We start from the raw sequence: 26013 nt of genomic DNA on the forward strand, positions 1-26013 counted from the left end.
TTACCAGCTTTATTAACACCTCACTGACATGCTCAACAATAACTGAGTATTACAAGCTTTACAAAGGAAGTATTTATTGCAGTGCTGTTGAGGCCACCCCCTGAAGGAAATTAAGCTGAAGCATTAACCCACGAACTCTATTATCACTGTGGCGCTTCAAATTTCAGGAACCATAAGAAACCTACAAACAAAACAAAATCTTGCTTTGTAACCAATTTGCTGTTGTGTGACCCCTGGCAACAAATCACCGTTTCATGTCAAAACACCTGAGGAACTCACAGAAAGTGCAGAGACAGCATGTACCAGTCCCCGCCACAGCTGAGGCAACAGAGTGCTTAATGGCCTCTCTCGCTTACACACACACACACATAAAACACACATTAGTTTGTGTTTGTGAAAATCCTCTTCATCATTCACTTTATCTTCCTCAAGTCTAAATGAGGTGACCCCGAATCAGGCATTGCCTCTTTAAAAATGACTTTGCAGATTTAAAGATTTCTGCATGGCAGCAAACCTGTAACACATTACATTCTTGAAGGTGTACTTCTTCTCATTTGCTTCTCATCATATTTTTTGGTCGGAGGAAACCCTGCTGTTGTAGAACTTGATGAGTATTAAAGTGGCTACATGCTCAGTCTTCAGCTGTGAGCTATGCTGCATTTGAAAGAAACAGACGTCACCTTTTCAGGCGGGCTCTGGTGTAGATGTGCTCAAAAACGTCTTGCATTCTCATATTTTAATTACTAAACCAATGACTGGACAATGTGAAAAATATATATGATGTCAATGATATCAGCTTGCCAAACCATGACAACTATTTTCCCATTAGATAAACTCCAGAGAAATTAAAAATTAAAGCAGGGCAGTCTGGTTGGCCTCCCTCTTCTGTGCTGGCTGGACAGGACTGCTGCCTCCCGTCCAGCCAGGTGCGTGAGTTGCCTCTCGTCTCCAAACTAACAAACAAATTTGGAAAAGACCTGCCAACTGTTGATGTCTTTGTGTCTACATTACATGGCTTGTGTGTGTGTTGGGGGTTGGAGGAGAAAAACAGCTGAGACAGTTATCATCCTCAAAGAGTGCACGGCAATGCAAGCTACTGTGATTAACACTGCGTCACCCACAAAAGAGAGACAACTGTCTGGCAGCTGCCTCAAGCTCATTGAGTGGTAAGCCCAAGTTGGAGGCACTTCAGAGGTATTACCCAACACACACACAGTCACACTCATCAATTTAAGAGTAGTCAAACATTGTGTTTCTCTGGTTCACATCTCGAAGAGTTACTGACAGAAAAAGCTCTCAGGACAGTAAGAAGCAGTATACTTGAGTCGGTAAAGGGAGGCTGTAAAGTGAGTCAGTCGGCAGACCACTTTCCCCAAAGAGAGAATTAAGTCTCGGTGGAAACATGCAGACTTGTCCTCACGTGTTTCAAGTCCACTAAAGGCTTAGCGTCACTTCACTTGCACCAATAAAACCCAGAAAACACTGACAAAAACTTGGGATGCACCAACTGACTGGCCAGTAATCAAATTTAGCTCATATTTGCATCAACACGTTGGCAAGAGGACCAAACTGATGACATGTGACTTAATTATCTGCACCATGGACTCACGAAAATGTGCTCTTGACTGCCCTGTCTGCACGTGCTTTCACACTGAACTTCACATAAAAAAACTGAGTAAGACTGAAAATCGTCAGCTATTTTCTACCTTGGTTTGATAATTTTTAAAAGTGTGTCTAAGGGATTTTTTTGAGTGCACCCAGAGCAGAATTTCTGCCTTTTACAAGAGTTGGACACCACCTTGGTACATTACTGCAGAGTATTGATTCATGGTAAATGAATTGCTCCAAGTTTTTGGTACATGCAAGCTCATCTGGGTTGGATAGAGAGATAGAGAGAGTGGGTCTACCTCATCCCCGCAACTTGTTAAAGTCACAATGAATCCGCGCAATTGTAACTGAAACCAATCAGAAGTGGGGGTTCACTCTTAAAAACCTGACGCAGACAACACTTGCCGCAACTATTTGTGATGACAAATACAAAACTTACCAGGACAACATGTCTAACCAGAGGAAACACCTGGTAAAACACAATATATTGCTTATCCAAAAGCTAGCCTGAAGGCACATTCCCTGCAGCACCTTGGTTTTCAGTGTTTTCCACACAGTTTATGTGGGCTGCCCAGGAATATTAACAGCCAGGTAAATATGACAACCCATTTATGTCTTGTTTCATTTTTGTAATCCACCCACAAGAACAATGCCATCCACAATTGATTAACTAGGCTACAATCAGCCATCACTCTTCCTACCGCATCTACTTACAAAAACAAATGAAACAACTGTATCAGATTCAAACACACAATTTGTTTTGCACTTTACAACAAACCAGACACTGCTGTGAATTAATGGGAAGTCATAGGTGAAACTCGCAGTAAAATCTGAGGGGGCTGCATCCTCAAAGAGAACACCAATTAAAACACTGTTTGAATCTTTACAATATAATCATCTTCTCGTGCCTTGGACTCCCAAGTCTATTAACTCCAGAGAGGCCTACTTGCTACGTAACCCTTTTCAGAAAATGTTGACTTCAAAGGCAGTAACCCACAGCAAACTAGCCTCCCACTTCCGGATTGGCAGACCATTAAAAAAAGAGTACTTAAAAGGGATTAAACAGGCCAATTCCAAACAGATTCCTAACAGACTGAGTCTTGAAGAGGCAAGCGAGTAGGAGGAGAAGGAAGGATCTAGGAGGAGTACATGATGGAAAGACTAAATTAGCAAACTGTGTGTTTTTGTGGTCTTGGCATTGGGGAGATCCCAAAGGAGAGCTAATGACTGTAGTGGTATCTGGTATAGGGGCCAAGTTTCCTTGAGCGCTTTAAAGTTGCCTCCAGTCCATAGCCACCATGTCATGAGCAACATATGCTGAGCTATCTTGCAATTATACCATTATCAAGGTCTTTCCTCTCTCTGATTTCCATTATATGCTGCAGAACAGATTTCACATGAAATGTGTCCCTCTGAAGGAAGGAAATTCTGCTCAGGACAATGAAACAATGATGTTAACCTAGGGCTGGGCGATATGGCCTCAAATCAATATCACGATATATTGAGCAACTCACCTCGATAACGATAAATGAACGATAAGTAACACCCCCCCCCCCCCCCCGCACCTAAATAAAAGAAAAAAAAATCCTGTGTATTTACAGAAATGCCACTTTAAAGGACTGTAAAACTACATTGTAGTTAAGATTTATATTATTTATTTAGTAGTTAAGAACAACTGATAGGCACACGATTGAACAGCTGAAAAGCACAGATTACTTGAAATGACAACAACTGAACAAGTTTAAAAGTATAAAATATTCTAAGCTTCTCGCTTCTCGCTTTTTTTATTTCTTCGAATTGAATCACGTGGTTGTACTGCAGGTGGTGGAAGAGGTTGGATGTAAATAAATAAACATTTTGAGGACTTCAGAATCAGAATCTAAGACATGAGACAATATAGTAGAGAAGTTGACATTGCTGCTTAATAATATGTTAACCTCTTGAGCATTAGAGAACTTTTTTTACCACTATTTTCTTTATCATTATATATTTTTGATAGACACAGAATCTGTTTCAGAGGTCAGAGGGTCACATGACATGGAAGCTACTGAGAAAAAAAATCAAGATTTCTGCATATTAATATTCATATAAAATAGAGGAAGCACTAAAGTACAATAAACATAGCTGTGTCTCATTCGTCCAGTTTACTAATACAATCTGCTGCTGGAGTCACTGGGCCCCATGTCATGGAAGATATTGAAAGAACTGCAATTATTTTGTATTAATATATTTATGCTAAGTAATTTGATGACAGTCCCTAAATCAGTTTCCAGCGATTCAATGCCATGTTCTGGGAGGTGAGCTGACCGTCTTCCTGCTGCTCACACTGGGTGAACCTCAGTAAAGTCGCGGCTGGACCCGAGTAGAGCTTATAATCAAGCCCGACCCGAGCCTGTGCACGTTGTGTCCGAGCCCGGCCCGACACATCGAATGTAATTATGAGCCCGAGACCGATTTAAACCCGACAACTGTTTAATACGTGGGCTGTTATAACTGACGTTCTCGACTACAATTGCGAGTTGTTTTAACTACAGAAATCTTAATGAATAATGCAACAAGTGCCGCACTTAATGCACTCGACAAAGCCGACAAATGTTATTATCACGGCCCATGACTTGTTTAAAATGGGTCCACACCTCCGACTTTCCTCCAAACTTGCTCAAAGTTAATTCTACTGTTTTTATTTTTTCCTTTACATCTTCATGCTCCATGTTGCACTTAAGCTACACAATCAGTGATGCCGGTAACGCGTTACTAGTTTTGTCATTTTCCTTAGTAAAAAATATATATTTTTGCTTTCTTCTTGCGTCTCGGGGAGTGACGTCACGTACGCGAGAAGTCACGTTTTCCAGCATGAGGACACTCACGTGTCAGACCACGCAGAGACACAAATGCAAACAACAATGGAGGGAGGAGAGAGATGCGCGTTTTCTAGCTGGAAATACAGTCATTATTTTGAGTGAATAAAAAACAAAAGACAAATGTTTGATCAATGGACCGGCCCGGCCGAAGACAGTGGCCTGTTGCAGCCTTTGAACGCAGCATCATTACACAAACTGTCCGACTCACAGCGAGAGTGGGTTCACTTGATTACTAACCTGGCATAGCTGGTGTTGCATCAGCGGGTGGAGTTTGCCATCAAATTAATGTAAAAAAAGCACATCGGTATATGCCAGGGTAGATTAATCAAGTGGACCTAACATGTCCCCTGTCCCTAGTGGATGTTATGCCTATGACACCGAATATACCGACATGGCCAAAATGACGTCAGTTATCGTCGTAAATTTCGGTATAGGTAAATTTTCGGTTTATCGCCCAGGCCTATGTTAACCAATAAATATGATTTTCATTCATCTGCACAAACAAAATCAGTCAAAAACAAAAGTATTTACCTTCTCAAACAAGCTTGTAAGACAAAGATACATAACAATACCAGACGCTGGGTACAGAACAGTGAGACACTGCCCTGAAGCTGACAAAAATCTCTAGCATAACACTGATGCTGCGTGAAACCAAACCAAACAAATCCTCAACTATAATCCAATTTGAAAAGATAGAAAGGCTCATAATAAAGTAGACGACTCAAGAGCACTAGACATTCAATTTCAAAACAACCTTCTTTCCCCAAACCAATTGGGGGAAAAAATTAAATCTTTATTCAAGCCTCGCAGAAGGTGCAGTGAATATTTTATGTGCAATATGGTACTATCTTGTCCCAGGGACCATTAACTATACCACAGTGTACCCAATTTTGATTAACATAGCCCTCCCCAGCAGGGCTTCTGTGTTACACATCTCATTTCAGATCCCAGGAAGGACCTGAATTTACAAACAAATTCTCCTCTTCAAGGATAACAGACAAGTAAAACATGCCACGGTACGCCACTTTCTTTGTAATCACATACTGAATTGTATTTGATTTCTGGCTAAGAATTATGACCAACAACAGCTGCTTATATGGATGTGAGACTCATCCACATCTTAATCAGGATAATCCAAGGTATAACTCTTATTTTTTACAGGCTATTACAAATGATTTGTCGACAATCTCACGAGAAATTAGGACTGCCCTTCAAAAAACTCTTGCAGAAACAACAGTGGGACAAAGTGACCAGTGCTAGCTGTTGTATCTCTGTGACCTCTCATCTGTCTTAAGAGCCCTAAACAACAGACAGCAGAGGCCAGATTTTATTGTCCCAGCATGAGAAAGGGAGACAGAGCTACTTCGGCTTGATGAATGGGGTCCAACTGGGAGAGTAAAGGCTGGGATAAAGGGGTTGTATCCCGCCATAAAACTCTGCTTCTTCCAGCGTTCACATACACAGAAACTCTACTCTTTAAGTGTATACATGTGTGGGTGTGTGTTGTCTGGATAACAGGGAAGCTGTGTTATCAGAGAGATTCATACATACCAGACAGTTTATGAGAACTTGATATAAAACAATATTGTACTGAAAAGCTGTCGAGGATGTGTGACTCTTTTCCCTTTAGTTTCAGCCCGACTGTTGAGTGAATTGATCACGTCAGACAAAGAGCAGAGCTATGAGATCTGCTGTATACAGTTGAACCAGACGACCTGTTAAAACCAGTCCTGAGGTGGTAAATCAAGTCCAGGCTGGTAGATGCTGTGTAAGCATCATAGGATCATAGGAGGGGTCCACTGTATGAACAAGAGACTACTGAACAATGTATTTCTGAATGTGACTCATGTTAAGTCATGTTGGAAAACACTACAGATCTACAAAGGCAAAGAAAACATCTGTTATGACACAATGGCAGGGTTATCTCCAAAGTCACAGTTAAATCAAAGAAAGATAGAGGGTGACAGACGTACCATGTCTAGAATTATTTATTAAGACACAGATTGTGTTTGAAATGACATAATCAATCAGTATACTGTACCGACTACTACATGAACCAGCAAGTATGTTATTCATCACAGTGGTTTACGTTTAATTTAAAAGTATAAGGACAATAAAGACAAAATAACTATCAAGATCAAATATGGACAAAGAGATGTCTGTATGCTTTAAAGAGCAGGCTGGTGAGCAGAATGGGTGACTGAGAGTAAAAAGCACCAGAAGACGGAGGAGGATTCGTCTCTGGCTATTTCCCTTGTCTTGTAAGTTTACCTAAAGCAGCGCTTACCCTTAATAAGGGGGGGGTAGACTACAGAAATCTGTGTGACTCTGGCACAGGAGGGATCTATAAGCCAACAAGCAAAGCAGTTAGCAGACTGGTGAGCTACCCACCCCATCAGGCAATTGTGGACCTACTCAACTCCAAAAAACCTTGGCATATTTTCGATATTCGATCCACACTACATACTCAATTTGACATTATGAGTACAAATAGTAAGTTATAACATTCCGATTACGAACATAGCCACAGTGGGCCAGTACTCGGCTGAATCTCCAATTGTATATAGTGTGTGAGACTACACTGTACAATATACTCTACACCATCCCTACATAGACTGTACAGTTCCTTCACATTACAGTGAACAGTAAAGTAAAGCTCAATTAAAATGGACGACAACTTCTTCATACATGCACTGTGCAAAATGTTTACGTTAAGCTCCTTTAAGTTATGTGACAATGCTTACAATCAAGTATAAACAATGCATCAGAGAGATTTCTTTTTTCACTGTTTATTCACACAACCTGCATGCATGTAGGAATGTTTATTTGTGTGGTTTTGAGTTACGAACTATCTTGACCTGTGATATCTTAATTTATTCTTTGTGTGCAAACATCTCCTCCAGCTCATGTTTACATACATGTCAATCACTTAGAAACACACAGTGCTCTTCAAAGGAAGTGTTTACAGATGGAGGTGGTAAGGCCAAATTATTGGCCGTATGCTCTACTGTATATTCAGGAAAATGCTGCAAAGGATGGCTTAGATGACAGTGTGTTTGCAAAGTGCACACTTGAGTTTTTAGCATGGCTTTTGTGCTTTAATCTTAACTTTCTCTTTAGTTTACTTTAGCTTTATTTAACACATGTCAGCCTTCGCTGTCAGAATCTTCACTCATGACACAAAGTTTCCATCATCAGAAATGAATGTACAAACACCGAAAGAGATGTGTCTAAGCCTTTGGGGTATGAGGTACTTGTTTGCTTCCTGTATTTCCTCCTGATCTTCCACATACCTGAATCCTTCTTGCTCCCCTTTCCTCCATCTCTGTTCTTCTTCAGCACTGCCTTGAACATGGCAAGATTCTTGGAATCCTCTCTGTCGGGTCCTTGAGGGAAAGTAAACCAAAAAATTTCAGTCACTCCCAACGATGACAAGAGAACAGAAATCCATCTACTCTCGCTCATGCAAATCCATGAAAATGATCCAGCAACAGAAAAAAGGTCTGTCTGGTCCCACTTTCTTTCATGGGACAGAACAGAACTCACCTGCAAACTAGACAAATACCTACGCTAGGTATTTTTAACTTAGAACTAACCAAACAATACAAAATGTGTCCTCGGAAAACCTAATGGCAAAACACTGTACATCCGCATTTCAGTCTGCTTAGCTGGCACCCGCCTGGGAGTTTTCCCACAGTACTCCCAATCCTGCAGGTCATCAGTGGAGGGGTGCATGGAAAGAATGCTCTAATATTTAAACAGAAAAGGACAAGTTCTGCTATCTTGTTATGCAGGAAAACACTCTGCTGAATGCCCTGAATTCCACATGTAATTGATGCTATGTGGCTGAACTTGGGTGTTTGCAACCGCTCTCCATGGTTGTTCCCAAGCTAGTGTGCATTTTGAATCCTTGGAGTTAAGCGATATAACATGAACTCAAGGTTCAGTCTGGAGATGCCTGGATGTGCTTGTTTACTTTGGAATTATCTCTAGTTGAACAATGGTTAACACCTATTTAACTAAACACAGCAGCAGCTATAACAGTTAATTGTGTGGGATTTTTGGTTTCTAACCTTCAAAACAAATTTTAGGCTGCTGAGGGGTACCCTGCTATATTAATAGCAGCAGTGCAATCTTTCCAATGAAGAGAAGAGAATGGTATTAACCAAATATGGTATGCTTTCTGCAAACAAAACATACACTCCTATTTCACTGAGCTCTCAACCTCAGAACCCCAGGCTTTAAATATCTAGGTCCTCTTACTTCTACTTTAAGAGAAACTATTGATCTGCCCATTTTCATCCTTGATGGTGTCAGATGAAACACTCTGGGGTTGAGCTTCTACTGAATCAGTTATGGAAGGTGATGGTGTAGGGTATGAGACTCTGCATCTCAAAATGAACTTAACCTGGGGTTATTCTCTGTCAAATCATGATTATGAATGCAGTTTTAAGGTAGCACATGACTACTGTATCCGTGATTCATTTAAGTACCCAGGGAAGAAAACAAGAAATCCCATCAACTTTCACAACACTATTATATTTTTCAACACATACCCTCTGGAACTCATCTCCTTTTAAAGTTATTTTAAAGTTTCAAACATTCATTCCTCGAACATCCACCATGAGAAACTTGACAACTCTAGAAACTCTAAACTTGGCAAAAAAAACACATCAACATATACTGAAACTTAGGCATTCGCATCATCGACCATGGCTTCTTTTAGCAGCCATTTGTTAGTCAAATAAAAGTCATCCAAATATTAAGCCCCTTGCCTAAACTTGGCATGTAAGGCTTGCATAACGAAAACAATGCTTAAGTGTCTGCTCAGTTGATTTAGGTAGAATGATCAGTCACACTAAGGCCTTATCCGCACATACGAAAATGATCTTTTTTTCCTCCGTCTTCCTCGGCATCGTTTTAAGAATATTTGCGTCCACACGGATCCACTGAAAACAACTCAAAACGCTGTAGTTGATACTCCTAGCCTATAGGTGGCACTTGAAATTCACCAAAGGCGGAGAAGAAGAGACGGAGCATGCGCATTAAGCTTGCGCTCCGTAAACAAACAGACAGTAGACGGAGAAACCGAACATAACAAGAAGAAGACGAAAATGGCTAGTGCAAGGAAATCAGAATCGTTTGTGTGGACCGATAATGAGTTTGAGCTGCTGCTGCAACTCACACTCAACTACAAGGCGAGTAAGTTGCAAGAAAGGTTCAATAGCATCTGCGGCACGAACACAAGCATGTAGAAAGTATGCGGATTCGCTGTCCACACGAGAACGTGAGGGCTGTATTTTTGCACCCTGAGACCCATTTTCAAAAAAGTGCGTTTTCAGGCGCTGCGTTTTCAGGATCCGTGTGGATGGTCGGCCAAAACGATGCAAAACATGTGCGTTTTCGCACGAAAACGCAAAAGAGCGTTTTTGTGTAGACGGCCTCTAAGTTGCTGGCCAAAGTCAACCCAGACCAGTGGCACACAATTGGGAATTTGTCATCTCATATCTTATGCAATTTGCCTTCACTGTTACCTTGTGACACTCAACACAGTCACCTAAAGGCTGCCCAGCATGTGTGCACTACTTAGGACCCATCCTTTTCTGTGTCCAAAGCCATTTCCTCTAGCACTTGTTCTTGCCAAGACCGCGACATTTCTCACTGACTGATCCTCTTCCAACACTGTCTATCCATCAAATGAGTTCTGTGGAAGGTGTCTCACAATCATCCCTTTAATTTTTAACATTTCTTTCCCTCAGGCATAAAGTAAGTCCACTTCATGTACAGGGTAAATATTAGTCATTGTTATATTATTGGAGCTCCAGGTTAGGACCACCAAAAGCCAGTAATTGCCTATACTCCAAACTAAATCAAACATATCTTGTTCTCAGAATGCTGTCAGGAAATCACGGTACACCACCACAACTCTGATGTGGACGTTTAATGACACTCACAAGTCACAGTGAGGTGAGATATGACTTCACATTCCTCAAATTAAATACAAACACAATTATACTAACTAGCCTACAACTAATACAACAACTAAATCTAGTATTAATCTGAAAATACTAAAAAAAACAACTAATACTAAATCAATTCAACGCTTCTACTATTTAACTCTATATCTTTCAATAAAAGAATATGTTGACAACAACCAATCAAATGACAGTCGTGAGGTCAGGGCAGGATACAGAGTACTGAGAAGTACTCTCTTTGTTTGTTTTTTTTTAAAAATCAAATTCAAGCATCTAATCTGTTTTAAACCTATTTTGATGGATAATGATATAATAACAGGGAGATTAGATGGCAGGATTAAGTACAGAACATCACTTCTGGAGCTGGATTCAGTCTAATGCTCAAGAATGCACAGGTGTCTAACGGTCCCTGTGTACTCATGCCCATGACATCAAAGAACATGACATCAAATAGCACCAGGTGTGAAGAGGAAACAGTAAGAAAGATCGAAACACTGTCTCTGTTAGTTTCTATACATAATAGTGTAGTTCAGTATAGTATAGTACATGAGCCTGACTGCTAGCAGCTGTGTGGGAGCTGGCTGCTCATCCCTACAGTAACAACAAACATTACCCAGGTTGGCCAAGAGGAAATGAGAAACGCCCTCTTGAAACTCCAAAAGCCAATGTGACAAATTCCTTCCACCCCCCTTCCCACATCACAGCCACCGGCCAGACACACACAGTCAGTATGCACTGTGAAACACCATCTCTTCAGCCATCATCGAAAGACATCACCTGAGGTATGCCTCTGTTAGTAAGAGTCTCAAGAGTGTTTTGGCCCCTGTGAGATGCAGTGCCACATACTATAACAGAGTGGACATGCAGACATCTATGACACTTGGTGTAAAAGGCGAGAATCAAGATTATGGTATTAGTGTGCTGACTAGGGGCTGGGCCAAAAACAACAAGAACAAAACTATTAACATTTTATTTCCCTTTGGTGAAACACACAGGCCTATATCCATCATGACTATCTTGTTATTTCACTACAGCATTTTTTATAACTACATTACTAAAATCATAAAAATATTCCATTCATTTTGACACAGACAGATTTTAACTTAAAATCTCCAAAACCATTTAAGAAAATTCTTAATGGAAACATTAAAACTTAAAAAATGCACCAGGTTAGAGAGCTCCTTGTGCAATTTACAGCATTAGTTCTCTCAGAATTTCTTTCATTTTCAAACCAAACTGGCATTGTAACTGAAATTCCCGTCAATATTGAATCGAATCAAATCAAGATCTCAGTAATCTCAATCGAATCAATAAATCAACGGCAATACAAAGCTCTACTACAGACTCCAAGGATGTCTGTGAGAGGAGCAATAACGTATTCATATAAAAGTGACCTGAAAATTAGGAAGACACACCAATTTATTTAATAACTCTTTGCACATATTACTAACCATAAAATATAACAAGTGTTCACAGGTATTTGTGAGATTTTTCAGGTGTTGTTTTTCTAAACAGAGTCAGAGCAGCTCTGTGCAAATGTTGGGAAATCTCTTAACTCCCAGGTCACCTAAACTACCAACTAACTAACTACCAACACTGTGGACTGTGTAGCTTTGTCCCTCTAAAAACCATAGTGAGCACTGGGGCATTTCCAAAATCAAAGGGCTTTACAGGTATGGAAATTATTTTCAGCTATTTCTTGCCATATTAGCTAGAATGCTGGCATCTGCTTTGGATGTGACACATTCAGTGAAATGCTTCTAACATTTTAGAACATTGATATTAGCTTCACCATTAAATAACAATTTACATGAGAGTCAGTTACATCTACTCAAACTCCCATAAATCCTGAATCAAATGGAACATGATGCATTCATGCCCTGCAGTGACAAACTATTTTGTTCTGTGTATCTTCACGGAGTCTTCTGTATTCATGAATACATTATTTGAAACGGCATGAGGACAATATTGACATTGCCTCAGCCTTAAGGCTGTTTTTACTGGAGGTAGATGTGAGGATCCTATAGCAGCAAAGGCACCACAATCAACTTCAAATGCAGCTATGCTTAAGCTGTAGTAGGGAGATAGCTGTGCCCTTTATAAGAGAGTTTCCTCAGAGAAAAGAGGAATGGACTGCATGGTATGCAGCAGGATGGGCATCTAGACTGCTCAAGCCCTCATAGTCTCGTCCATCCCAGTTCTCTTAAGCTGTGTTTGGATACCAGCCTCAAAGCATGGCCCCTTCAGAGGGGCCTCTCAATATTAAAACAGAGCAGGGAAAGTCTCACAGTGGCTTACAAGTCTTTGTGAACACACACTGGCTGAATGGACTAAATAAACTCTCAATATTCGTATTCACCAAAGAGCAGGCAGAAACCACAGAGAAACAGAGGAGTATTGTGCTCGTGGTACTGCCTCTTCGTTTATGTCAAGGCACCAACTCCAGTGTCATCAAAAGTCCTTAACAGTATTCAAACTGCCCAAAGCAACTGAAGGAATACACCAAAGACTCAATCAGTGTATTTGGCCAATAATACATAGCACAAAAAATTATTTCCACCAGGCATATGTCAGATGTATGAGCTTCACATGTGGGCTGTCTGTAACCTCAGAATAGCTCAAAGCAACAATAAAAGGGACACGGCTATGGTACAATGAAGAGGTTTCTTTTCACAGAGGTGAAATTGGAAACTGAGGTGCTTAAGGGGTTCCTCAGGTTATCAACATGTATGTTTTTCCAGGTCATTCCTGACTTGATGGAGTTCAAATCCATACAGGCTGTGAGGAAGAAAAGATCCTCACCTGTACAATGGTGCTGTGACATGTGGTTAATGGGGCCATCCAGCTATACCACAGTCACCTGAGAAGACAGCTATATATAGAACGGAAACAGGATTGTTTGACCCAATTGCCTCTGGCGGGGAAGCATTTCACAAACACTGGTGGTTGGTGAGTTAGACCTGGCTTTGTCCTCTGTTAGATGGTCACAGTAGAAAGCACTCTCAAGCTCAGATCAACTTTACCGCTCTTCCAGGATTGCCGCCATTTTCCACCCTACACCTTCATGTCTTGCCTGTCAAAATGCCCTGCCAGCTCTCTTCGTCAGCCTGTTATACATGAATGATCACTCTCAGATTTCCTCACCTGACCTTTGGCAAAGCGACACGGAAATTCTCACCATGGGCTGACCTTCAACTTGCTTTATTAAACACGGTCTTGGAGCTATCAGATATTTTAAAATCCTTCTGTGAACATAATTATCTATTCTTTTGTTGTCCACTTGCTGGGAGCAGGAAACAGGCCCGGCCTGGACGGTGAGTTCAAGTGGTCCATAAACAATGGGAAGTTAGCTAAAACCCTTGAAGGAGGAAGTGTGGGGAGTGGGTATGGAGGATAGCACAGTCTCAGTGTCGGTCACTGTAGACAAAGATTGTTATTCACACTAACATGAGTGGAAGGGAAACAACAAAAGAATCAACATTGGTTTGACAAAAGTGTTTCCTGCACAGACTTCCACCTTAGAACCTACGAGAAGCAGGCCTTGATCTTATAATGAGCCAAAAAGGGAAATGTCTTGGAACACTAATAGCTAACCTTGAAGAGAAATGACAATGTTTAACTTGTTAATATAATACTACATCCAGCTTGTATCATTTGACAATCCAGCAACCCAGCAAACACTAAATGGTTAATTGACTTGCATTTCTATAGCCAGTCTACAGAGAGCTCAAAGTGAAACAGGTCTCTTTGTTGTACATTTCAATAAAAAAATTATTAGTTTCATTGCAAAATGAATGACAATTTCAACTGAAACATGCGGTCAAAAAATTGATCTTACTAGTGTAACATTATCAAATTAACAAATACACTACTACAAATGTGTAGGAGATCTAATTGAATGCCATCAACTTCAACATTTTGTGTGTGTTATAATAATATAGATTTAATAGAACTGCAACTACTGGTTGGTTACTCAATTAGTCAATCAAAAGAAAATCAATTCACTAAAAAAAGAAAAATCAATATAATTTTGATATTTTGATAGGTAGATAGATATTTTGATAGGTAGATTAGATTTTTTTCGCCCGGTTTCTAAAATTTAAGGATTTTTCTTTTCTTTAACATTTATGACAGTCAATGCAGACCCTTTTGGTTTTGGACAACTGGATTTGGAAACAAAAGCAATCTGAAGACATCCCTTTGGTGTCTGGGAAACTGTGGCAAGAATTTTCACAATTGTGTCTTGATGAGACTTGATTAATCGTTTAATCCGCAAATAAATCAGCAGTTTTATCAATACTGAAAATAATCGATAGACATAGCCCTATAATTTAATGCTGTACCTTAGATATCAAATAAAGGCAGTAACACCTGTTTCATTCTATAAGGAAATCCCTGAATGCCAATTATCAGCATTTGTAAGCAATAGAGGACTTTTTTAAGTAATGTGAGACAGATAACAGGGCTCCATGGAGGCCAAATAATTGGAGCCAAACTGTCAAAAAATCTCAAAAACACATGCCACACATTAACTGCCTCAACAAAGAGGAACCACAGGCACATACCAATTTAGTATGTAAAACAGCTGGCACTCTCTGGTTGCCATTTGTATGAAAAGCCTGAGTGGTCTGAATGAATGCTCCACACAGGTTGTAGCAGGCTTTATGCCTGTGCTTGGCCATTTCACTGCATTCAGCAATGCGAAACCCAGAGCCACCATGGCCTTCAAAAAGTAGTGTTTTCCCTCAATAATTTGTCTCAAGACAGTGTCATGATGAACACTACGCTTCGAGTCCCACCCAACAGATTCTAATGAAAATCCTGTGAAAAAAAAGTACGACCTTGGGAGGAGAAACATTTTGAGAGACAGGCTTACCCTGGAACCAAACCTTGAACGGGGTTCCTGCTGTTGAAATGCAGGTAATGTTCTTCAAAAGACTTCAAGAAAAGTGGTGGTTTTAATGGTTTCTTCTACAGGAGCTTGTAAGATTACAGATCGTGGGAAAGGGATACTATCATCAGTAGCATTGTGTACTTTTTAAAAGTAACATGATCGTTTAGCTAAAAAAGTTCAGGTAAGTATCCATAAAAACTCAATGATGAGAACAGGCTGCTATTCACTTTAAGACCTCTATAATTATTGACTTTTATGATATTGTCCCATCACAGACACGGACAGATTCAAAGCTCTAGCCCGGGGTCAAAGCCAGCTAGTTTCTTAATAAGGAGGACTAGCCACTTGGCTCACCGTGAAATTAAAAAGGATAACAAGTCTGATCTACTCATTAGACTGCCATGGGAAAGGCACTGTCATTTTGGAAAGAGTGATTCGCCCTCTGAGGCCACTTGTCCTTGATTGTTTCTAATATGACTGATGAACAAATACAGACACAGACCTAGAGTACGTGCTGGCTCAGCAGTGACGAATGACAAAACCTGTGTCTTTTTATATCCCAGGAGTGTTGCTCCAGAAGTGTCAAGGCATGTTTTAGAGGGCAATCATTGCTCTGAATTACACCCCGGGCGCTGGAAACTGAAAAGTCCTGAAACTTAGATCTAGGAAGGAATACAACAAGACATATCCTCTCTGAATAAGTATCAGACTCCCTGCTACACAGATTCAATCAGAACTCAGCAAACCATAAGCATACATATAACCTACATGAATTTAGCATGACATATCTGAGTGAAACATGGACTATTGGTGAGATACCGTGCAGTTTCTCCATGCTGAGCTTATCCTTTTCTCTCAAATCTTTTCGTTCTTTCCACAACAATTACACACTCTTCACATTTACATCACACCATCAACCACGCCTCTCCCATCATCATCATTAGCCAGCAACAGATTTAACTGCACGCTGAGTAACAACAATCATCTCATCAGTTACAGTCATTATATCCAGCTATCACTGCTGATTAAACCTTATCACTTTGCTATAGCAATCAAGTGTTAATGAACATCTGGAGTAAAAAATAAATAAAAGCTGAACCATTGTTGCTTATGCTCAGCTCGACATTTGCCTCCCAGGGAGCCCAGTATTTGATTAAGGGTAAAACATTAACGAGGGCTGTTTAAAGTCTACAGGAAGTTCCTGCAAACACTGCCAGAGATTCTCCTCATGTTGAGGTTTGTCGGTCAGAGGGTCACATATAAATGAATCATCATCCTATCAACACAAAGGAGATTAGTATGGAATTAAAGGAGTGAGGATGGTAAGTGAACCAGGATTTCAGTCAATGCAGAGGGAGAAAAAAAAGGACAACCAGCCTCGCTAATGAATGTTAATACCTCATACAGGTCCAGTTGTCACATGGGACACCAAGGCTCTATTTAGTCTTTTATTTGCACTGACTTTTAATGACCAAGCTATAGTCTCAATAGAGACAAATTGACACATCTGACAAACTAACAAATAAAATGAGATTTGTTTCACCAATTCATTGGTATGACAGGAACAAATTGATTTAGGTTCAGCAGTGGTACAGCCCAGCTGCAAGATACACCCCATGAAATCATAAAGTTTGTGCTTAAAGGCTTTGCTCAAGGAAGGAAACACACAAAACACAAGTTCTATAGTGTTATAATGGGGCTCACAGTCTAATTTCCAGCATAAATAGTAATACTATTTACTGACAATCATAGTAATATTATAAATACTATTACATTCATTATTTAACAAAATCAAGAACATTTCCTGGGAAAGAGAACAGAAAGGGCGAGTCTAAATAACAGCAACAAGCATTTAAGACTCCGACTAACCTGGACCTTCTCAAATATGAGCCTCACATACTTTCCACACAAATGCATCTGTCTGGGTAAGTGCTTTCCCATTCACACAGTAACTGAAGACCTTACACTTTCCTTTATTCAGTCAATTGATTAAAAGTCTGTGAGCATCCAGTGCTTAGCGTGGACATTTTGACTTGGCCTTAAGATTCTTCTCCACCTACGGTTGGTGTTCAATTCCATTTTGTTGAATCTGAATAATCAGAATCTGTATACAGGAGATATAAAACAGAATCTGTATCAAATCTGCTTGTCAAATCTATTCAGGCAGCTTGTTGGTCTGTGTTGCCTGTGAACGACAGAGGTCTTTTTAGTAGCTGCTAGAGCTGCACTAGCTGTCAAAGCCAAAATAATCCTGACACGGTGGAAAGAAAGAAGAGAAATTCTACCTTTCATTTTGCCAATGTCAACAAAATGAATAATGAAATGAATCCTCTGTGAGCACCTTGTCACAAATTCTACTTTTCAAACTTTTGGTATTTTGGAGCTGCTCTGGATGGCCTTCTTTCCTTCTCTCTCTCTCTCTCTCTCTCCCTGTGTATCTCCAGGGCCTTCAAAAAGGCTTGACAAAAATGTAAATCAGTAACAGCTGTTACTAAGAAGCATTTCCAAACACACGTGCTCTAGCAAGCAAGCATGAGCGCACATATGTGCATGCATAGACCTTGAAAACACACACATACACACCCTTGCTCACCTGTACTTTGAACGTGTGGTACAGAAAATACTGTCGTTTTGTAACAATAACTTTATCAATGATCACTAATGTGTAATTTGGCAAAATGCCTGATACTTGACAACGTCACTGAAACATAACTGAATATACATGGCTGTTGTTGTTGACTAGAACATTTTAATAGATGACCTGAACAGAAATGTGGGAATTAACGGTTAAGGCAGACATCTCAATATATCAATTGTCATAAGCATTTATGAAAGTTGAGCAAATTCAATAACACAATGCCACTTGAAAAACGATTCCTTTGCCTGATGGTAAACATCTAGGCATTTAAGAATTTAGTAGCTTAAATAAGATGTACATGACATGACTCTGAAAGAGTTAGAGTTAATACCACACTTTGTCAGAGTGAGCCATGTCAGGTTTTTATGATCACCTCAGCTATCTCATTGCAGGAGATTGTAGGAGGACCAAAGCATGGAATGAAGCACAAAACAGTTGTTGAACTTGCAGGAGCTCAGGTAGAAACCTCTTCTGCTGTTAGACTGTCATTTCACAACATGCCCTAAAACAAACTCAATGATCCTGACATGTAAAAATGCCTTGGCCATGAACCCACATTATGAGGACCCCTTACATATAGATTAGAGCTGCAACTATTAGATGATTTAACAATCAGTCAATTATTGATGTCCAACTAATTTGATAATTGAATAATCCTTTCACTCATTTTTCAAGGAAAATAACAAACATTTGCTGGTTCCAGCTTCTTAAATGTTAAGACTTGCAGCTTTAATTTGTCATTAATGATAGTAAAAGAACAGTCTTTGGGTTTTGGGTTGATGGTTGGACAAAAGAAGCATTGTGAAGAGGTTCGTGAACAGCATTTTTGACATCTTATAAACTTAAATGATTCATTTTTGGCAGATGAACTGATGATGACAATAAATTGTTGGTTGTTGTCCTAATATAGACAGCACAGGAGATTTCTGCCAGGAGAGTTTCCATGATAACCAGACAGATGATATTAGCTTTCAAATTCAAACTAAAATCCCTAATCTATTGTCAACAAGCTTGCTAGCTGACAGCACCCTGATGCGTCATGGCCTTAAGATATACCAAAGTTTTTAATTGATAGCTTTCATACTAGATCAACAACTGAGAACAGGAAAACACACCACAGTTAATTTGAAATTACTGTATATGTTAGCTTTGAGAGTGCCCCAACAGTGTTAGCGGGCATGAAATTGGGCCTTACATCTGTGGTTTGTGGTATCAAGCATCCTGAAAGCCCACACCACAACATTCAAGATTCATTCTCTAACAATCGTGGTTAAACAATATGCTGGCAGTAGTCGTCCTGAACCCAACAAAATCCCCCAAAATCTTCCTTTCCTATTGGAACCATGTGCTTCTGCAAAGGGTTGCCTCTTTTAAAATTATCATTCAACAACTAGCATGATTCAGTAAGCTGTCTAGTCAGGTCACTGGCTCCAGTAACTTTCCCTCCAGTCCTCAGCCATAACAATGCAACTCTGATGCCAGCATCTGTTAGCGGCCAACTGGCTGGGGACCATGGGAACCAGGCTCTGTAGAGGCTGGGAGGCAGACTCTTGTGGCACTTTGAATAAGATGAGTGCTCTGTAGTGCAAACAGCTCATAACCCTGAAGTTGGTAGACAACTGGAGCAGCTCTAGCCTTGGCATAGAGGCATGCAAATCTTCTGTAATGGTTCCATAATCGGCGTAAAATTGCCTGAAATCATATTGCAAAGTTAATACAGACTATCACCAGGATAACTTGCAGTCAGCATGACTGTCAACAGCAAAGCCTGTTTCACCTGTTGAGTTGAAAATGGAGAATCAACACTGTCTATACATTGGAAATGCCCTTGAAGCTAGATTGAGACAAGTAAATTGACACAGGAAATGTTGTGGCAGGTTTCTGCCAAGAGGTTATGAGGTTATGAAGACTTGTTCTGAGAACACCTTGAATCAATGACTGCATGTGCTCACAGTGATCAAAGCTGCTTCCTGACATTTACAAGATATTTCTCAGACAGAGAAAACACAGCTTTTATTTTCAAAGCACCTGGCTGACTTACAAGGGGATTCCTCTATTGCAAATCTGCTGAAAACAGCATAAAGTCATATACAGCTAGCCAGCGGTCAAACTTCAATGACTCAATCTATGTGGGCAGGCAAGATTACAGTCCTTTAGCCTTAAGCCGACTGCTATATCTGGGCTGGGTTCTGGTTTGAAAACCACTGCATCCAATCACAAAATACAGACTAACATTAGCATCAAACAAGACCACACAGTTAAAAGAAAAGTAATGAACATTTTTGTCAAACATCTGCATCCTGGCGAGCAGGATGTTACTCGACAATAAGTATTACCTATCTTCAAACGTTCTCGGATGTCTGCTCATCTCCAGAAAAGTAAACACAAGCGGTAACGAGCAATTTAAGGCATTCTGTAGCGACATGTTGAAAGGCTGCAACTAACGACTGTATCATTATCAATTAAACTATTCCATCTTGTGAAGGGCTCATTGTCTCCCTCAAAAACAATCCAAGGCACACTGTAGGATTTGTGCAAGTTGAAAGGCCTTTGTTTTGCATGGTATTTAACTACTTTTAACAAAGCATTTCTCAATCAGTCAAAATGTGTCACAATTTCCCAGAGAAAGCTTGTTCTGTTCAACCAGCAGTCCGTCACCCAAAAATATTACCTCTACAGTCGTATAAAACTGAGAAAACTGGCTCAACCCTCACATTTGAAAAGCTACAATCAAAGCATTTTGTTTGATTTTCCTGACAACTGATAATAATGAAAATGTATGACTAAAGTTAAACTGAATACTTTGGGTTTTTGGACTGTTGGTCAGACAAAACAAGCAATTTGAGGACGCCACCATCAATTTGTCCATAAAATAGTCCAGCATTCTCACCAAATCCTAGAACAAGGCATGTTTTGTCCCATAACCAGTCTAAAACCCAAATAAATTACCTTATAATCATATACAACCAAAGAGCTGGCTAAATCCTCACGTCGGATAAGCTGCAACCAGTGCATTTTGCTTGCTTAACTGACAGATAATAAAAATAATGACAGTGTATGACTAAAGATATTGTTGTAAACTGAATACCTAAGGGTTTTTTTTTTTATTGTTGGTTAGACAAAACACACAATCTTCAGATGTCATCTTTGGCTCTGGCACAAACATTTCTATTAAACTACTCGAAGCATCAACAACAGATTAATCAGCAGAAGACAAATGATGAATTGAAGCTTAACAGAAAATGGTGTGTCAGGTATGACTGAAGTGGTTATTGAAGACTGACTATCTTGGGGTTTTGGACTGGTGGTCATACAAAACAAGCAACTTTTTTTTCAACTTTTTCTAGATAACTGTTGAATGTGTCATATCTCCACATTATATTTAAATAAATACATGTTTTAATCAATAAAATGTGTGTCCAAAGTTGTTTTTGTAAACTGAATATCTTGAGTTTCTGGACTGGTGGTCAAAGCAAAACAAGCAATGTTCAACCTATTTTCTAGATACCAGTTGAAAGTGTCTTATCTCGAGTTGTCTTTTAGATAAGGAAATATCAATCAAACGTTTCATTCTGACTCGCCAAAAGTCTGAAACCCAAACATAACGACATGAAACTGGAAACATTTGCTGAATTCTCATATTTGAGAAGATACAACCAGAATAACCTTTTTCATAATCCACTATCTGTCAGTTAAAGCAATCAAAACTACTTGCTTTAAATGACAGGTAGTAGAAATACAAATGAAAATATTTGACTAAATGTATAATTGTAAACTGAATATCTTAAGCAAATTTGGCTCTGGCACATTCAACCTTTATCTGCCATTTTCCACATACAGTGATTCAAAGAATTATTAACAGATTCATGAGCAGTAGAAATATAAATTTGCATCTGTATTTCAAGGAAAACACTGCTTATATTCTCCAACTGCAACTCCACGATATCAATCTTTAATCTGCAGCCGTTTGTTGCCAGTGTGACGTAGTAGTTGTAATCGATTAATCGCCTAATAGATACAGCTCCAAAACTCTTCAATGATTTACCACAGTGCCAAAAACACATTGAGGGGTTTCAACACCAGTACAGGATGTAAAATAAAACTGAAACAGCACAGGGGTCATTTTTTTCTGGATTATCAGTGTCCCGTTAGCTCCAGTTCACACCGACCACACAGAGAAACGTTACCTGTCCGACAAGTTTGATGTAGCTTCGGCTAACATTAAGCTAACTTGAGTAACGGTCACACAGAAAGTAAGTCGAGCACAGAGTCTAAAACTTCACCTCGAGAAAGTTTGAAAATAAAACTCAGTGCTGCTGTCATTCCCGGTGTTTTGTTCTGTGTTTTTCTTTTTTTTCTGACGGCTGACTCAATGGGCATGTCCCGACATTCCTCCCAACAAGCTGCCGATAGAAAAACCTCCAAAACTGTCCGGAGCTACTTTTTTTTTTTTCTTTCCCTCTGAACCGGTGAACCGACAACCTCCAGGTCAACTTCACCGACACAAGACAACTTGTGAGTGTTTCTTAAAGTCTTACCTGATAAATGTCATGAATGTGGAAGTGCCAATTTAAAAAGTTTTCCCCCCGAAGTCTTCTTCTTTCCAGCGTATCTCCCACACGAACTCGCTCGCTCCCCACTTGCTCCGCCACCAAGGTAGGTAGGTCGGCTACACGGGACTCAGGCAGGGCTCCTCCTCCTCCTCCTCCTCCTCCTCCTCCAACCCGCATGAGGTCATCTGTGGAGGGAGGCACATCAACAGAGGGCAGGCAACCAAGACAAATACCCCCTCCTTCCTCCTCCTCCTTCTCCTCCTCCTCCTTCCTCTTCTTTTTCCTCATTTCTCTGTGCATGCCTCATGGACGTGACAGGATGCTTGAGATGCAAGAGAATTAGGACAACTGTAGATGTGTTTTATTGCAGTTTTAGGAGGGAAATCAGGGGTCTGAAATACTAAAGTTCTCTCCGAAGAAAGTCTCTAAGATATATATGTAATCCTAGTATATTTATTTATTGAAATAGCTGCTCAGTATTTTTTATCTATTATTTTTTTGTCAGTGATGGAATTTAATTGAGTACATGCAATCTGCAGAGTGAAGAGCCCTGATGGAATGTGACTAAGTACAGCACATTTACTCAAGTATTGCCCCTGAAAGAGATTTTTGAGGTATGCTGCTTGTATTTTACTCGAGTATGTACATTTTCTGCATTTTTCTGCCTTCAACTCCACTACATTTTGTAGACAAATATTGTACTTTTTAGTCCACCATATTTATTTTGTAACTTCAGTTAGTAGTTACATGTGTTGCAAAATGTAACCCAAAACCGATACTTGAGTAAAGGAAAGATATCATGTAATAATGATGCTTTGGTAAAAGTGAAAGTCACTTCATACAAATAGCCGAGTACTTGAGTAAAATATATAAGATTAAATGCATTTAAGTACTGGTGAAAGTGAATTCTTCATATGTTAACATGTATGTTTATGCTGTTCACTATGAGTTGGCTTATTATTGGTGTGATCGATCATTTGATCCAATATTTAGCTTTTCAAATGATCGGAATTAGTTTTTTTTTTTTTTTTATCTGATTGCAGATAAAATGAATTTATTTACAAATACATTGACTAATACGCAAAAAAGTATTTGTTATTGACTGTGCCTAAGTATCAAACTTAGTTTTCTGGCAATAAATACTCTTAAGTATCAAAAGTACAAATACAAGTCAATTTTACAGTCTATATTAACATGCTCTGTATGTATATACTGTATACTGTAAAAGTGGCTCTGATGCAGGGTGTGATTTGCAAAGTAACAAGTAACTAAGGTTATCAAATGTGTAAAAAGTGCAATATTTGCCTCCAAAATGTAGTAGAGGTGAAAGTGAAGAAGCAGGAAATGGAGAGCCAGGCTGATAATAAGTTGACCCAGTAAACAGCATATAGATTCATATAAATATACATATGAAGTACATTTAAAATCAGAAACTTAAATCTTTACTTCTACTCAAGAATGACTTTTGGGCACTGTTTTACAGCCCTGATTTCTTCCAGTTTTATTTAAATGGAGCAGCTCTTTGAGTGAACTTCCTGCCAATAATCTCAACACATCTATCTAACCAAAATAACTGCCTCAAGGCCCTTTTCTCTGTTTTCCTTGTAAAAGCTACCAGATGGCAGAGTTTGATTGTAATGTCCATGAAACACCCTCGGAGATTATCAGGAAATTACAAATTATAAAATAAAAGTGTGCGATGCTGATAAAAACAAGCCAGAAGTTCAGGAAAAGCTTTTTAGTTGGACCTCTTGGTGATTATATTGTCACAGGTAAAGCATTTACCATCATTTCCCAAATGAAGTGTCTACATTCTGTTTCGAAGGTATGTGATCATGGCTGAGGATCACTGACTCCTTTTATCATTTTAATTCTTTATTTGCTTGTGTGGTCCGACAGTCATTAAATCTGAATATAAGCACTGGAATCAGTCATGAAACGCTGAGGTGTGCCATCTGTTCTGTAAGCATTTGCCTCTTGTTTGTTAATAATATGAATCTTGTGTAATCCACATTTAGCAATACATTGACACAAGTATTGTACTTGTAGCCTGTTTCCATTTTGTGCAACTTTAATCCACCGGAAGGCTTCATGTGAGAGTTTAGAAGGAAAATGATTAGCTGATTAATCGACAGACATTAATCAACAACAATGTTGACGATTAGCATAATCGTTGAATAATAATAATAATAATAATACATTTTATTTCATAGGCGCCTTTCTGTCACTCAAGGACACCTTACAGTAAACAAAGACAATTTAAGCCACAAAGTACACAAGAAAAGAAAACAGTAAAAATTGACAGAAAATTCATTTAACTAAAAAAGGTGATCTTAAACAGGTGTGTTTTGAGTTTGGACTTGAAATCAGATAGTGTAGTGATGTTCCTTATTTCGGGTGGCAGAGAGTTCCAGAGCCGGGGAGCAGAGCGGCTGAAAGCTCTGCTCCCCATGGTGGTGAGACGGGCCGGGGGGACAGTCAGCAGAATGGAGGAGGATGAACGGAGGGTGCGAGAGGGAGTGGCGATATGGAGAAGATTGGAAAGATATGGGGGGGCAAGATTGTGAATGGCCTTGAATGTTAGCAGAAGGATTTTGAAGTCAATGCGGGACTTGACCGGGAGCCAGTGGAGCTGCTGTAGGACGGGAGTGATGTGGTGGATGGAGGGGGTTCTGGTGATGACACGGTTGAAGTCACCTGTCAGACAATATAAATCTCTAAAATGTCCAGATTTGCTGTTTTTCTGTTATCGTGTCCTTGTGAAGTAAATGTCTTTCCAATTCGTGGACACGACAAACCATTTGTTGATGTCGTCTTGGCCTCTGGGATTTTGTTTTTTACCCATGTCTGACATTTGAAGCTCTACACGACCCATCTCATGTCAAACTATATATTATATTATATGGTAACTCGTACCTCGCAGTGTATATATATATGTGTATATATATATATATATATATATATATATATATATATATATATATATATATATATATATATATGATATATCTTATCTGTCTTTAGTCATTTGCTACTCTGCAGATTAAGATTTTTACGCACCAGATATAAAGAAGCTCATAAAACACGATGCATCACTACATTAAATCATCAGAGGACATATAAAGAAACATGGCACCACCTGGACCGGCTGCAACGTTAAAATGCTGCTTTGCATTAAAGATTTATCAGGCACTTTTACTACTAATACATTTTTTGTACCCGGTGCATCTGCACTTCATATTTATATTCTTCACTTTTCCTGCCTCTGCCTGAGTAACACACAAATTAACTGACTTTAAAAATGATGCTCAATTCTTGTGGCCTGTTGATGCCCAGATGTAAGATTATCAGCTGTAACACAATCACCAATCTTTGGAGATAAACAGTGACTTCCTCTCTGTCGATGTGCATTAGAAGAAGTCGGGGGGGAAACACAAGTCAGGGCTTTTATGTAAATGCAGTCTAATTGATTTAGGTTTGTATT

At 39.5% G+C, this 26013-nt stretch overlaps 1 protein-coding gene across 2 annotated transcripts in view; it reads right to left on the bottom strand.

Moving 5' to 3' along the window:
* Positions 1–22691, bottom strand: part of tanc1b (tetratricopeptide repeat, ankyrin repeat and coiled-coil containing 1b) — a 130155-nt gene extending 107464 nt beyond the window's left edge. For both annotated transcript variants that reach the window (XM_030427791.1, XM_030427790.1), the window contains exons 1-2: positions 22515–22691; positions 7763–7855 (exon numbers count right to left, since the gene is read on the bottom strand). In XM_030427791.1, coding sequence (XP_030283651.1) covers positions 7763–7823 — 61 coding nt within the window. In that variant the 5' untranslated portion in view covers positions 7824–7855; positions 22515–22691. The remainder of the gene's footprint in view (positions 1–7762; positions 7856–22514) is intronic.
* Positions 22692–26013: the final 3322 nt, after the last annotated feature.

This window comes from Sparus aurata, chromosome 9 (assembly GCF_900880675.1).
Source record: "Sparus aurata chromosome 9, fSpaAur1.1, whole genome shotgun sequence".
Classification (NCBI taxonomy): Eukaryota; Metazoa; Chordata; class Actinopteri; order Spariformes; family Sparidae; genus Sparus; species Sparus aurata.